This window comes from Chenopodium album, chromosome 22 (assembly GCF_948465745.1).
Source record: "Chenopodium album chromosome 22, dcCheAlbu1.1, whole genome shotgun sequence".
Lineage (NCBI taxonomy): Eukaryota > Viridiplantae > Streptophyta > Magnoliopsida > Caryophyllales > Amaranthaceae > Chenopodium > Chenopodium album.
This window is the reverse complement of record NC_137855.1, coordinates 28470660-28486429: the sequence shown is the minus strand read 5'-3', so window position 1 is coordinate 28486429 and position 15770 is coordinate 28470660. Positions and strand designations below refer to the sequence as shown.

Sequence of the window (15770 nt, the reverse complement as noted above, 5' to 3'; positions counted from 1 at the left end):
TATGAAAGACTAGGGTATTTTTGCTTTTTCTGTGGAAGATTAGAGCATACCGAAAGAGAGTGTCAATATAAGGAGAGTTGTGAAAACGATTCGACAGAGATGGTGTATCAATATGGTCCTTGGCTTAGGGCTACTCCGAAGAAAAGCGTGAGGATTGACAGGGCTGAACGAGAGAAAGAAAAAGAATGTATGAATAAGTTGAAGCATATGTCAAAAACAAAGAAAGCGGCATCTTATAGTGATCCTGATGTTATCAAACTTTGCCCTGTAGGGGCAGCAAGAAGGCTGGCTTTCTCGTCTCCAAACTCTAAAGATGAACTGCTGAGTCCAAGAAGTAAACAAGCTGAATTCATGCCCGTTGTTGATAAGGATGGGTCTAAGATGGTCCTAAGAGTTGTTGGGACATCGATGATTGAAGATGGGGGGCTACAAGAAAAGACGGCTCATGTTGGTGAGTCTCGTGTGGTGATAAATCAGCCGGAAGAAGTGGGTACAGAAGGAATACTTGATTCTCTTAATAATGTCGAGGAGATGATGCATGATGCTCCAATGTTGCTACCTGATCAGAAGCTTGGTGTAGAAAGTAACCTTGGGGAAAATATTAAGGAGGGGGGAAACATAATGTGAGCATAAAAAAGATGAGGGAGCTGTAGAGACTAATCATAAAAATTAAGAAAGGTCAAGATATTGCAAGGTGGAAAAAAGGGTAGTAGGAGTTTAGGGGAGAATGGGCTGCCAGGTGGAAAAAGAGGGAAGAGAGAGCTGGAGGAAGAAGTGAGTGTCGTGATGATGATGGAGGGAGATGACTCTGATGATATGAACAAAAGACGAAAGGTTGAAATTTTGACTCAAAATGTGGCGGGCCCCACCTCATGGGCTCTCGGTGATCGATGAATTACATCCTATCTTGGAATTGCAGGGGTTTGGGGAATTCCTCGGCAGTCACAGCTTTGAAAGATGTAGCTTCTCTTGAAAAACCCCAAATAATTTTTTTGTCGGAGACAAGGCTAATAAATCATGAAATGGAAAAAATAAAAATAAAACTCAAGTTCCACAATTTACTTGTTGTGAGTTGTGTTGGTGATGGAAGGAAGAGGAGTGGGGGACTTGCATTGCTTTGGAAGGACTCTATTGATGTTAATATAAAATCATTCTCGCAAAACCACATTGACTCTTGGGTCAAAATACCGAAGAAGGATGGATGGAGATTTACTTGAGTTTATGGTTTCTCGGAGGAGGAGAATAAGCATAAGACGGGTACGTTGTTAGAGAACCTTTGTGGCAGCTGTGATTCTCCGTGGGTGTGTGGAGGGGATTTTAATTTGATGTTTATGTCGAGTGAAAAACAAGGGGGTAACGACTTTCGTTTAGCTGAAGCGGATATCTTTAGGGGAGCAGTTGCTTCTTGTGAGTTAGAGGATCTAGGGTTTATTGGACATCCGTTTACATGGACGAACAATAGGGGTGGTGATCATAATTTACAAGAGCGTTTGGATAGGTATCTTGCAAATAAGGAATGGAGGGAGCTATTCCCGGGTTCTTTTGTGTCTCATCTCTCAAAACGGAAGTCAGACCACCTCCCTATCTTACTCTGCATTAATGAAGGTGTAGGGAAGCAGAAAAAGAAAAATAAGAGGAAGTTATATATATTTGAGGAATTGTGGCTTAGAGATGAAACTTGTGGCGACATAGTTCCAAATACGTGGAGTGGGGGTGGAGATATTTTCTCAAAAATTGCTCACACATCCTTGAATTTGAGTGCTTGAAGTAGGAATAAATTCGGTGATTTTGTGAAAGAGTTGAAAGAATGTAGGGCCCGAATGAAGAGTCTCATGGAGGAAAATCAAACTGAGAGTATCGTAGCTCAAATGCGGGCTTTGGATGATAGAATGGATGAGTTGGATAGTAGGGAGGAGTTGTATTGGAGGCAACGAAGTAGACAGTAGGATTGGTTGAGATTTGGGGATAAAAATACGACTTTTTTTCACTTGAAAGCTAGTCAAAGGAAATCTCGAAACCACATTCGTGAGATCAAAGATGCAGCCAGTAATATTTATGACGAATGAGGAGCAAATCTCTGAAGTAATGGTGCAACATTTTAATGATTTGTTCACATCGAGTGGTATGGTGGAGGCCGAAAGTGTGATTGAAAAAGTGGACTCTGCTATTTCAAACAAGCAATTCGAGGATCTGAATGCCCCTTTTGCCGGTGATGAAGTGCATGAGGCGCTTTTCCAAATGCATCCTACAAAAGCTCCCGGCCCTGATGGTATGTCTGTTGTTTTCTTCCAAAAATTCTGGAATATTGTTGGTGATGATGTGATTTCTAGCTCGTTAAATTTTTTAATAATGGTGGTGATATAGGCTCTATTAATCAGACACATATTGTTTTAATTCCGAAAAAAAAAGAATGTGAGTCTCCTGTTGATTATAGGCCTATTAGTCTATGTAATGTGCTCTATAAAATTTGTTTCGAAAGTCACAGCGAACAGACTAAAAAAAATATTGCCATACATTATTAGCGAGTCTCAGAGTGGTTTTGTTCCAGGAAGATTGATCACAGACAATATTCTTGTTGCTTATGAATGTTTCCATTATCTTCGAAAAAAGAAATCAGGGAAGAAAGGCTACTTGGGTTTGAAGCTTGATATGAGTAAAGCTTATGACAGGGTAGAGTTGGTGATCCTGGAAAAAATGATGATGAAATTTGGTTTCCTTGAGAAGTTTGTGAATAATATTATGAAGTGTATCTCGTCGGCTTTTTTTGATGTCCTTGTGAACGGTCAACCTTCTCGTGTCTTTATGTAACACCCTAATAATTCTCCCTTTTTCCAAACCACGTACTTTAAATAAAATAGTGGAGAACAATTGACATGTTACCGCCACGTGTTAAAACGTTAAGGCTTTGTCAAAGTATCGCAGCGGAAAAATCAAACTTAAGTCTTTAAAATAACATACTTTAGAAAACGAATAAGTCAAAGCTTACAAATTGGAACCATATAAGGCCCTTATTTAAAACCAAACCAATATTCAAATTCCCAAAACATAAATGAAATTACAAAGCATAAATAAGTTCAACACAAGAATCGAATACTCTCAATCACACCAATCCCTTGACAATGCGTATGTCAAATCCCCGAACTCCACATCATCAAGCTAAACTGTGCAATACTGCTCCCCAATAATACAAGTGTAATAATTGGATCATCACAGGGTCATTGAAAGGCGAAGGCCATGACCAAAAGAAAACACACACAAAAGCACGCAATTAGCAAAGCTGAGTACATACAAGCTACAATGTACAAACCTAGCATGCTCAATCAATTATAATAAATAAACATACAACATGGATTCATTAATCAAGACTCCACACTTATTAGACAATTCAATTGACTCAACATACTCACTAAACAAATCCAAACACTTGACCCTATATATTTAATCCAATTAATTTAATTTGGAGTAAGCAATAGACGAGGTTGTCCAATCCACCAAATCATTTTTGGTCCCAAATGACCATTTGAAATAAAAGTTTAGCGCGATGCAAGAATGGGCGCGACTCCATTCTCATAAAGTTAGTCTAGGATCCTATCTAACTTTCATTATAAAATAAAATGTAAATACCAAAAGAGAAGAGGACATGTTGATCAAACAAGCCTCGAAAAGCCACGGGCTACCACCGTGTACCCCAACCCATAATTGTCAATACTCTAGAAGTGCACGCTTTCCAGAGTTTTATTGCTCATCCAGGTTTCACTTTACGTGATTACAATTTTAACTAATAGCCGACTCAATCAAGAAGACCATACATAACAATCATACATCAATTCATTTTTAATCTTATTTAGGACAATGGTGATCACATCACAAATTGACCTTTAATTCCAATTAAACTTCCAAATTATTCAAAATTGTTGAACATAGTCAACCCACCTAGCCATTTCGGCTTAATCCACCTTTACTCAACATACTAACAAGTTATGATTGAGTAATAAATAAATAAATAATAACATTTTGGAATAATTAATAAATTCATTCCACTTAAATTATTCAATTCCAATCCTTTAATAATCCAAATGTTGTTAACAAACCAATCCAATAAAATATGTATGTATCAACATTCCATACAAACAATTAATCCAATATAAAACATGTATCATAACATAAATATATGAATTAATTAAATATATAACCAAACAATTTCCATCCAAGTGTTCTCTAATCATGAAACTAAGTTCTTTCCTTTTGGTACCTAAACATGATACTACTTACAACGAAGTAGACATGTACGTACCTTGTATAAACAATCCTTTGCGCCACTTTTAATTACTTAGAAGTCTCCTAGAGAAAAATTACCTCCTAGAAAACAACCAATAATCACAAATTAATACTTACAAAAATTTCCAGCAATATAATTTACATTAAAAGTCCTTAAAACTTCATTAAAAATATGTTTTTATGGTTAATTAATCATTATAAATATAATAGGAACAAAAGCCCCAAATTAATTGCTCATTAGAACCCTAAAATCCCAATTTGATTAAATTAAAACCCTAAGTTTATAAATTATAAAATCTGAAAATATATAACACAATTAAAATCTGAAATTTATAAGTTTAAGCTATCAAAACATGATTTTGATACTAAAAATATAATCTTTATACTACAAAATCATAACCCAAAACTAATTATATGAAGATTAAACAAAAATAAGAAAATAAAGGAGGAGGAAAGAGGGCAGCGAGGTGGGCCACGGCTGGGCCGACGGTGGGTCGCCGGCGGTGGCGAAGGGCGGCGGTCTGGCCAGCAGATGGCAGCAGCGGGGGGGGTGTGAGTGAGGGTTTCCTCACGTAGGAGAGGAGGAAAAAGAAAGAAAGAAAAGAAAAAAAAAAGAAAAAGGAAAGGAAAAGAAAAATAAAAATAAAAGAAATAAAATAAAGGAGAAAGTAAATTAGACTAACCTTTTTTGTGGGGAAAATTTTGGGGATGTATGGGGTATTTATAGGAGAGAAAGTGGTGTAGGGTTAGTAGTAAAATTGGGCCTCATAAAATTAATGGGCTAATTAGATAAATGGAATGGACTAGCTTTATTTAATATGTATGGCATAAATTGTAGAATGGACCATTAAAAATCCTTTTAGAACAAAATCAATTATCAACCCAAAAAAAAAATAATTTGGGACTTTAAAACTTAAATCCCGGAAAAACACATATAAATATTATAAATAAAATAAAAATTCATTTATAATATATTTATAAATATGGGGGATTACACATTAAGCCTAGTAGGGGGCTTCGGCAGGGAGATCCCATTTCTCCGTTCTTGTTTATAATGTGTGCCGAATGTTTGTCGGCTTTACTCCGTGATGCAGAAAGGAAGAAAATGATACATGGGTTGAAAATTGGTAGACATGTTGAACCTATCTCTCATCTGTTTTTTGCTGATGACAGTCTGCTTTTTGTGAAGGCAAATGAAGAAGAAACTGACAGAGTCTTTGATATTCTTTCAACTTATGAGCTGGCGTCGGGTCAGAAATTGAATATGGAAAAATCGGAAGTGTCCTTTAGCCGAAACATTGATCTTGAGAAGAAAAATATGCTTCAGATGAAGTTGTCTTTTAAGGCTGCGATGGACATGATAAATATTTAGGGCTTCCAACATACATTTGAGGTTCTAAAATACAGGTTTTTCAGAGTATTCAAGATAGGGTGTAGAAAAAGCGCAAAGGTTGGGAGGAAATTTTTTTATCTCAGGCCGGAAGAGAAATTCTTATTAAATCGGTAGCCCAAGCGATTCCGATATATGCTATGCAATGTTTTTCTATCCCTGTAAGCATCCTTGATGAGGTGGAAAAAATGTGTAGAAATTTCTTTTGGGGGCAAAAAGGCGATGAAAGGAAGATGTGTTGGGTTGCGTGGAAGAAGATGTACCGGGCAAAAAATCAAGGAGGAATGGGGTTTCGAAATATGCGAGTGTTCAATAATACAATGTTGGCCAAGCAAGCGTGGAAAATATTATCTAATGAGAACTCTTTAATGTCTCGGGTTCTCAAAGGTAAATATTTTCCATCCTCTACATTTTTTGACGCAAAGATGATGTCCGGTATGAGTTATACTTGGCCTTCTATATTAAGTGTGAGGAGTGTTGTTGAAAAAGGTGCAAGAAAGACTATAGGTGGGGGTAGTAGTATTAATATTTGGGAGGATCCATGGGTCCCCACACTCCCAAATTTTCGTGTACTCTCTGCTAGGGAAGAAGGGGAAGATGTGCCAACTTATGTGAATGAATTATGGGTGGATAGAAGTTGGAATGTGAGTAAGTTGCAGAAGCTTTTCACCGAGAGGGAAGTTAATGACATTTGCAGCTATCCGATTCCAATGTTTGATACTCCAGATGATTGGTGCTGGCATTTCTCGAAGGATGGTTGTTATAGTGTTAAGAGTGCTTATAATTTATTGATTGAAGAGGAAGAATTGGGTAGAGCTTCAACATCAAATGTTCCTCTTCCTCTCAATTGGAAGACAATCTGGAAAGCAAATGTTTCTCAAAAAATTAATTTTTTTGCTTGGAGGTGTGTTAAGAATGCCATCCCCGCGTGAATGAGTTTGGCTGCTAGAGGCATGGAGTTAGACCACATCTGCCCAATGTGTGGGGAAGCTGAAGAATATGTCATGCACATGCTACTTCTTTGTCCTAAAGCAGCCCTGATTTGGAAGCACCCGGTTCTACGACTAGACACTACTGATGAAGAGGATGGTTGTTTTCGTAGTTGGTGTATTAACAAGAGTGAAAGTGTAAAAGAGCCGAAGTGGTGGGACTTGTTTAGGAGTCTTGCGTAGGGGGTAAGGCTACTACGAAATGGTAAGGTTTTTTAGAAGAAAATGAAGCCTGCGTATGAGATAATACACAAGGATGTGGGGCTTATTGGTGAGTATGAAGAGGCGACAAAATTGAGCTCCATTGTCGTGTCCAGTCAGAGTTTGGGTTCAGTGTGGAAGGCGCCTCCTGCTGGTGTTTATAAATTGAATTCTGATGCTAATTTCAGTGTGCAGCAGCAACTTGGCGTGGGTGGGGTATGCTTCGGGATGCTGAAGGGTCGGTGGTGGTAGCCTACTTCTCGTCTATGAGGGGCAGTTTTGGTGTTGAGCTTGGTGAAGCTATCGCAATGCGCCAATGCCTTGGGATTGCCATTGAAGTCGGCTTTAGGCATTTTGTGCCTGAAACTGATAATATCAAATTGTTCCACCATATGAAGAAGGGTATTATGCTTCCGAACGCTTTTGGCAATGTGATAAGGGACATTATCAAGCTTGCATATCAATGTAACTCGTGCTCTTTTTCTTTTGTGAAAAGAATGGGTAATGGTGTTGCCCATGGTTTAGCTAAGTTGAGTAGTACTTTTAGTGATTATCGAGTTTAGTTAGAGGAGTATCCCCCGGAAATTCAAGGGGCGATTTGTAATGACCTTGATCTTTTGATGAGTTAATAAATGGCTAAGCTACGTTTGTGTAAAAAAAAAATTACTCTATTCATTCTTTTTCCTCATTTGATCTCCTTGTTCATCCTTTGCATGCTTATGCTCTAAGTACTCGTTGGTTCTATCCTCTTGTTGTCTATCGTTCTGTGAATATTCATCGCGGTTTCTTGAGTTTAGCTGCAATTTTAAAGGGTTGTTCCATCTTCCCAATGCAAATTTCAATTGAATTGAAGAACTAAGAGATCTTGCACAACAAAAGGTATGTACTACCTCCGTTTCACATAATGTGCAACAAAGTGGCTTGCACAATCCCCAAAGCAAATTTTCTTAAGCAAAGATTAGTAAACAAAGGGGCATGCGATTAATTTGATGCGAGAGAATAACCTTACCTAACCACCCAAAACCCAGCCAGCCAACTGCCCAACCAACACCACCCGACCACCAACACCGCCGCAACCAAACCACTAACACCACCTGACCACCAACACCACTGCAACCAGACCAACACCACAACCAGACCAACACCACCGCAACCAGACCAACAACACCCGACTCCCAACACCACCGCAACCAGACCAACACCACAACCATACTAACACCACAACAACCAGACCACTAACACCACCAGAACACCAACGAACGAAGCCCCATCTCACCACCACCAATCAACTCGCACCACCACCCAAAAACCATCCAACCAACAAACGAAGCTCCACTTACCACCACCAACGAACCCACCCAACCAAATCGCGCGACCAGCCGACCACCAACACCACCTTACCTTCTCCAACAAACCGACAAACCACCACTATTTTAGATCTAAAACCCCAACCATCAATATTTTAGATCTAAACCCCAACTTACCACAACGAATCGAAATCAGGTTGGACGATGGCGACTTTGGAAAGGAGTAAAGAGGCGGCGAACTAGCAGGGTGATATGAAAGGGGTGAGCAACGGTGACTTTGAAATAGGAAATAGAGGCGGCGGCCTGGGTTTTCTCCTGAGGATGGTGGTGGTGGTTTCGTGGTGGCTGAGAGGGAGGAGAGAGAAAAAAGAATAGTATTGTTTGTGGTGGTTGAGAGGGAGGAGAGAGAAAAAATGGTGATGTTGGTGGTGGATGTGGCTGTGAGGGATGAGAGAGAATGTAGGTTAGGGTTTTAATTATGGATAAACTAATTTAGATTATGAGGTTAGTATATTGTTTATTGAAGTTAAGTAAAATTTAGTAATGGTAAAAATATAAAATCATTCAAAAAAATTTGTTAGATTAGGAAAGTTTGTTTTTTGTTGCACATAATGTGAAGCTTCCCTAAATGGAAATTGTTGCAGTTAATGCGAAACGGAGGTAGTATATGATAATATAATTGAGGAAAATATGTCAAAGATAACCTTTTAAAAAGCCAAATAGCCTATTTTGTCAATCTTATCAAAAAAATTTGGTCCTGAATAGAAATTTTTTTTATCAAAGAAGACCAAACCCTACTTTTTGACATTATTGGCTACTTATTTCCCGACATTGACCTCAAGCGTGCAGGTCACGTGACTTTTGTTTTTTTTTCTAATTACACCCCTTTTCCCTTCAAATCCTCAACTAAAAACCCCTCCCCCCTCTTCTCTTTCTTCGTTCTTACTCTTCAAAAATTTGATAGCCTAATTACTTGTAAATCTTTTTTATTCTACAATTTGAAATCATAACAAATTAATTCGGCATTTTCAAGCAAGGTAATGTATTTCTCCCCAACTAATTTTTGTTAATTTTTTTGAATAAAGTGTATGCTTAATATTAGGGGCTTTTTCCCCAAAATTGGCAATTTATTTGATTGAAGATGAATCTGTCTCTACATACTCATGCTGTAAGCTGTAGTTATGGCTAATTTGAAGGCTATAAAAACCTAGATCTTTTTCTTATCCTTGTCTATTATTAGTTTACTACTTATATCGTTTGTAGTTTTACTAGTATTTTCTGGTATTTTCGATTGTCTAAATAATATTAGAGTTTCTTAATTTGGTAATTGTTTACTTCTTGAGGATATATACCTTGTTCACTCTATATTTTTTCTATTTTTTTGTTGGATAATTTCAAAATCTAAAAGTTAGTTTTATCTTTTGAAAGTTTGTTAGGATAATTATGAAAAAGATTCCAAATGGATAATAATTGATATATTAATGTTGATTATGTCATAATTAATTTAGGATATAATTAATTTAAAATTATGTAATTGGCTAGAAATTAAGATAGAAACTCCTAACTTACTTAGGATAATCTTAGACAATAGATAATATTTATCATTTAAGATTAAAATGTGACTTGAATCTATCTCATACCTAATTTTAAATATTGATATCTTATTGATGGTTATGAATAATGTACGATATTATATAATTACATGATTAAAATATGTAAATATTTAAGGAATTAGTTGCCTTAATAAAAAAAATATTCAATATGTTAGTTTAGGCAAGCATGTTTGCGTCATTTATTTTATGGAAACATTCTAATATATGCATGATACTATTATGCTATATAATGACTAGTAGGCCTAGTAGGTTTGAAAATACGATTAACCACAAAGCCCTTGATGCAGGTCATCTAAGACATCATGCCCCTTATCTAGGGTAACGCACTTTAAGTACAGTTTTTTAAAGGCCCTTTTGAAGAATTCTCCTAACCTGATGACAAAGCTGGCTGCCCTTTTCTTCAATGACCTTGTCGGAATAGGTATCCGGTAGAGTCCATTTGTCTAATAGGCCAATATGACATCCATCCAAGTCGAGCTTCTATCAATAACATTATAGATGGGAGTTTGTTCGATACTTCTCTTCTCCATAACTTCGTAGAAGACTGACCGAGGTGTATCACACGAGCTAGAGGATGCTAACTTGGAGAGAGCATCCGTTTAATTGTTCTTAGAACGGGGTACCTGACTCAAACGAAACTCATCAAGTGTCCCTGCTTTAGATTTAACCGCTTGTAAATATTTGATCATAGCTGAATGGGTGGCATAGCCACCATGGAATTGGTTGACCACGAACTGTGAGTCTGAACAGGCATCAATCTTTCTTGCCCCTACCACCTTACACATTATGAAGTCAGCTAACAGTAGTGCTTCATACTCTACCTCATCATTTAAAGCTTGAAATTTGAAACGGATGGCGTAGTCATATTTGTCTCCTTCTAGAGAATGGAAAATTACACCATCACTTCATACATTCATTGTAGAAATATCGTCTCCGAAAACTTTCCAAACATGTTCATGATTTGTCAGCTCTACTAGCCTTGTCATTTCTACGATAAATTAAAGTCGGCAAATGCATGACCCTTCACCACTGCACCTTTCTTGGTTTGAATTTATCGAAAGTGATCTCTAGACTTTGAATTTCAATAGCCTGCTTTAACATTCGGCCGGATAACTCCAAGGTTGTCATTGGCCTTTTTAATGGTTGGTCAGTATAGATCTCCACTAGATGGCTAGGCCAAAAAGTATGGCTTCAACTTCTTGACCCCCTTAAACAACACCAGACCAAAATTTTCAACCATGGAGTACTGAACCTTTGCATTTCAAATTTTGTGGCTTACAAAATAGACGAGTGTAGGCGTCGTTTGAAGTACGCCTACGTTAAAAGCATGTGGTGAATATGCTTGGCACTCATAGGAAGTGGGAATTGACATATACAATTAGGGACACGATTAGGGACAAGGAAAGTAGGGAGCCGCCAACAAGTTTTTAAGGAACTTGTAAACCGTTCACGGATCATTATAAGGCAACCACGAAAAGGGACAACGATAGGCAACAACGATTGACCCGTGAAGGTTTCACCCCATTCATAATCCATGAGATTATTAACTCCATATGGTTTGGAACCACGAAAGGAGGATCGGGGATGATGGTACGAAGTGAGTCATGGAGTCACATTCGCCCGTATTGGCCTCTACTCGATTCTTATTGTGAAAAGTATTCTTTCCGCGTATTCCTTGAAATTGCTACATCATGAATAAATTGTTAGTAACTTCAATAAAAATATTAATCAAATGGAAATTAAATTAAATAAAAAGTAGAGTTGATTTGGTCCAAACCCTCAGTTAATTCTACCTTTCACGCCTTGGTTTAAGTATAGAACTTAGGGTATTGTATGGACTCCTTAGAGTGCTTAAGGGATGTAAAATTAGAGAATAGGGTGGCTAGAATTTAGGCAAGAGCAAGAGAGAGAGGAGAGAATATTCTTGGTGTAGGGAGAGAGGATGATTTTTGGTGTAGAAGAGAGGAAGAGAGAATAATTTGATGATCAAGCTTGTTGATGATTGAAAAGGGGGAGATGTGACCTCTATTTATAGGGAAAAAAGAGGGGTCGAATCAAGAGAAGATAAGAATTCAAATCGGATAAAACTCTTGCGATAGACAGCATTTTTTGCGGTTTTTGTTTTTATCATATCTTTTGATCCAGAAATCGGAATAAGATGAATAAGATATCGTTGGAAAGATCTTGAAGTCTACTTTCTAACCCAATTAGAATCAGATTAAAATATTTTTCAGAATAAAAGATATAGCCGAAATAGTGGGACGGTGTCAGTTTTGAATAGAGTTTCGTATTTCTTTTATATCTTTTTCGTTATAGCTCGGAATTAATATTATAATATATCATTGGAAAGATAATTTCAAGAGCTATCCAAACATCTAAGAATCAGATAAAAACAGTGAGGAACGAAAATAATATCTGTCAATCTTTGAACGTCTTTCAATTCGAATTAAATTACTAGAGGAGTTTTATTCTATTTCAAACTCTTTAATCTTATCTTTTCAAAAAGGATAATTAAGATCTTTTAAAAACTTATAGAAGCTTACAATTAATCCTAATTGAATTAGGAATGAGATTAAATCCTTTGGACCCTCCACATGATCATTGGGTCGAAGGTAAGGTGGGCTTAGGTTCGATTTAGACTCAGTTTAGTATTTTGGCCATAACTTATTCGTTATAACTCGGATTTGGACTTATAATATATCGTTGGAAAGATCTTTTCAAGCCCCATCCAAATATTCAACAATTGGACCCAGATTATGGACCAAAATAAACTGATATAAACGTATTTATAAAATGGACACGAAATGAATGATTTTAATGGGCACGAAATGAATTATTTTGGGTTTAAAGGCACGAAATGAGGAAAATAAGTTATGTTTTGGTGAAATGGGTTAGGAATTGGGTTGGTTTATGAAATGTATTGGGAATGAACAATGATTTAAGCACTCTAAAGATTACATACTCAACCCGACCAATAACGGCGGTGAAAGGTGTTCATCATCGGGTTTGGTTTTGGGGAGACATTTTTAGGTGTCTACAACGAGGAATTGATTACCGTGTCTTTTGGCAAGGAGAATGGACTTGAGTGAGTAATTAGAGGCGGCAAGATACATGTAGAACGTCTCCTTTGGCAAGGGACTTACAGGCCTTGGTAGGGAATGTAGATGCTCTTTTAATTTCTAGAATGCTGCCTCAACCTCATTGCCCCACTCAAACTGAGCTTTCCTCTTTATAGCTTGAAAAAAATAGAGGCATTTGTTGCCTAACCAACTGAGGAACCGTTTTAGTGTAGCCATACATCCGGTCACTTTTTATAAATCTCTCACAGTTCTTGGAGACTTCATGCATGTTTATGACTGCTTGAATATTTTCCGAATTTGCCTCTATGCCCCTCTAGTCAATTTAAATTCCGAGAAACTTCCTAAGCTCTACACCAAACACACACTTCTTTGGGTTGAGCATATATGACTTTATGCCTGAGTGTGGTGAATGTTTTTAAGAGATTCGTAAGGTCATCTGGTTGGAGCTAGATTTGACAATCATGTCAGTGTAATCAGCACACAAGTGCCAGGTTCCATTTGGCTTTTTTACCAACACCACACTGGTCACCCAACCGGGGTAAAAACATTATTGTTGAATGAACTTGGCATCCAACTATTTCTTCACTTCGGCGACTACCGCCTGATTTCTTTGTTCACCGTGATTTCTTTTCTTTTTGCTAACATGCATTTTTTTAGATTTACGACGAGCTTGTGTACAGCTCCTCGTAGCAGGTTCTTCCCTTTCTTAAACCCTAAATCTGGGTCAATAATCAGCATCTCTTCCACCTCCAAGGCAAAAATAACTTTGAACTCTCTTAAGAGGGCCTGCAAGTCTACCCCAAGTTGAGTAGAGGCTATTGTCCCTACATTGATTGTTCATTCCGGAGGTGTTTTGTCCAGTACGATATTTACATGTTCACAGGGTGGTTGAGGACGGTATTTGTCTGACTATTCGCCGGTTAGTAATTGCTATTGTTTTTCTACCTTTATAACCACTAATTGATCTAACTTCCATTTCTTACTGACCAATTAAGGCTCCAGAGGTTCTTCTTCAACTTCAACCGGCTCAACTTTCTTACCGATTAGTACTCAACTTAAAGTTTGTCAAGTGGCATTCTTGTGCTACTTTCTGCTCCCTATAAATGGAATCGACGCTGCCATTAGTTGTAATACCCCTACTATTTTATTACTTTATCTATATATTTTATACTTCCTAATTATAAGTTTCGGGACGAAACTTGTTTTAAGGAGGGTAGATTGTAATACCCGAATATTTTATGATTTTATATATAGTTTATTTTTATTTATTAAATAACTTTCCTTTCTCATATTTTTATTTTAGAGTTCGGAAAGTTTTAAAACCCTATTTTAATTTAAATATGACTCTTTATTTTTCTTTAAGCGTATAAAAACTAACCTAACCCTATTAAGTTTTTGATACAATAATATTATGCAGCCGTTTTTATAAATATTTCCTAGCTTTTCCTTCTTTCTTTTTACTCCACTCTGTTCGTGGGTTTATAGTTGCAGCCTTCTATCAATCTTGGCTTTAGATGAGTTGTCTCCATGATCATTAATTGGTCAAACTAACTACTTTCATTCCAAAATTGAGTCATGTGCATAGTGGTGAATTGATGATCGAGCAGTGGAAGGCTTGTAGTAATCATGTCATGTGAAATTGCAGTATTGTGTTCTTCTATCTATTAGATCGGTGGAGTGTCTTGCTAATTTTGCCTAATTTTTGCTAAGGTAATCACACAGATTTATTTTAGAATTGTTTGTATAATTATTGCTTTATATTATTATTGTATAATTGGATATTCATATGCTTGAGTGTATATATATTTGATTGACGTATATAATTTTATGATATGATCTGTTTTAATTGTCTTGTTATTATTGGTATATTGATTGATTTGTGTTATATTTCTAGGGTTTTAATGTTGTTGCTATAGGGAGTATTGTTTTATTGAGGTTTTAGGGTTATTAATGCAGAGTATTATTTTGGGTTGAAAATTAATTAATTTTGGGTACTAGTATTAGCCATATAAGAGTTGAGATATTTTATGAATTGGGAACTTGTGCCAATATTGAGATATTATTTATTATCATGTGAAAGATTATTTGATCAAGTATGAGATCAAAAGGTTGAGAAATTATTATTTGTTCTTGGTTTGAGGCTCGGCGTTATAGACCTAGTCCTTGGCATGTTGGTAATGAGATAATGATCATGAGTTAAGAATGAGGTACAATCTTTATATTATTTATATTTTTCTATGGTCCCCTACAGTGGGAATTGGCCCGTATGTGGTCTGGTTCAAGGTGTTTTCTAATTATTGGGAGTATTCAAGTTTTTATACTTGTTGGTTTTATTCGAATTACCCATGTCCAAGGCTAGGTATAGAACAAAGAGCATGGCACACTTATTGGGTATGATTAGTTAATTGAGTAAAAGGGTTTGTATTATTATTCAAGGTTATTTTCAGAGTACAATGTGTAATGTAGTTTGAACTACATTGTTTAATTGAGCTAGTAATGTTGATTATTTTGCTATTCTTTGTATTCTGATATGTGGTGATTACTCAGCTTTTTGCTGACGTGTGTGTTATTTTGTTGTGCTACTTGTGTCTGCGGCCATGTCATTTTCTTATGGTGGCCCTGCGACGATCTATTTTGAAATTTGTCCTTAATGGTGAGCAGACAAGATTATTTAGCAGGTTGATCAAATGATCGTAGCTAAAGGAGCTCAAGTGTTTCGATTAGTTTGTTATAACAAGTTTGTAAAGTTGTACAAATAGCTCACCTAGATTATTGGGTTGTAACTATTGGGATTTTGTAAGCCTTAGCACTTGACAGATTGTCGAGTGTGGCGGTAATACCTCCGATTTAGGTGTATGCTTCCGCAATTTTATTTAAAGGTTGTTTATTTTCCTTTATTTATTGTTTATTAT

At 36.7% G+C, this 15770-nt stretch overlaps 1 protein-coding gene across 1 annotated transcript; it reads left to right on the top strand.

The window, feature by feature from the left end:
* The first annotated feature begins 1331 nt into the window (after positions 1-1331).
* Positions 1332-1766, top strand: LOC145604132 (uncharacterized). Its single transcript, XM_081660083.1, has one exon. It carries the CDS (start codon positions 1332-1334, stop codon positions 1764-1766), a length of 435 nt encoding a protein of 144 aa, XP_081516209.1.
* The last annotated feature ends 14004 nt before the right edge of the window (positions 1767-15770 follow it).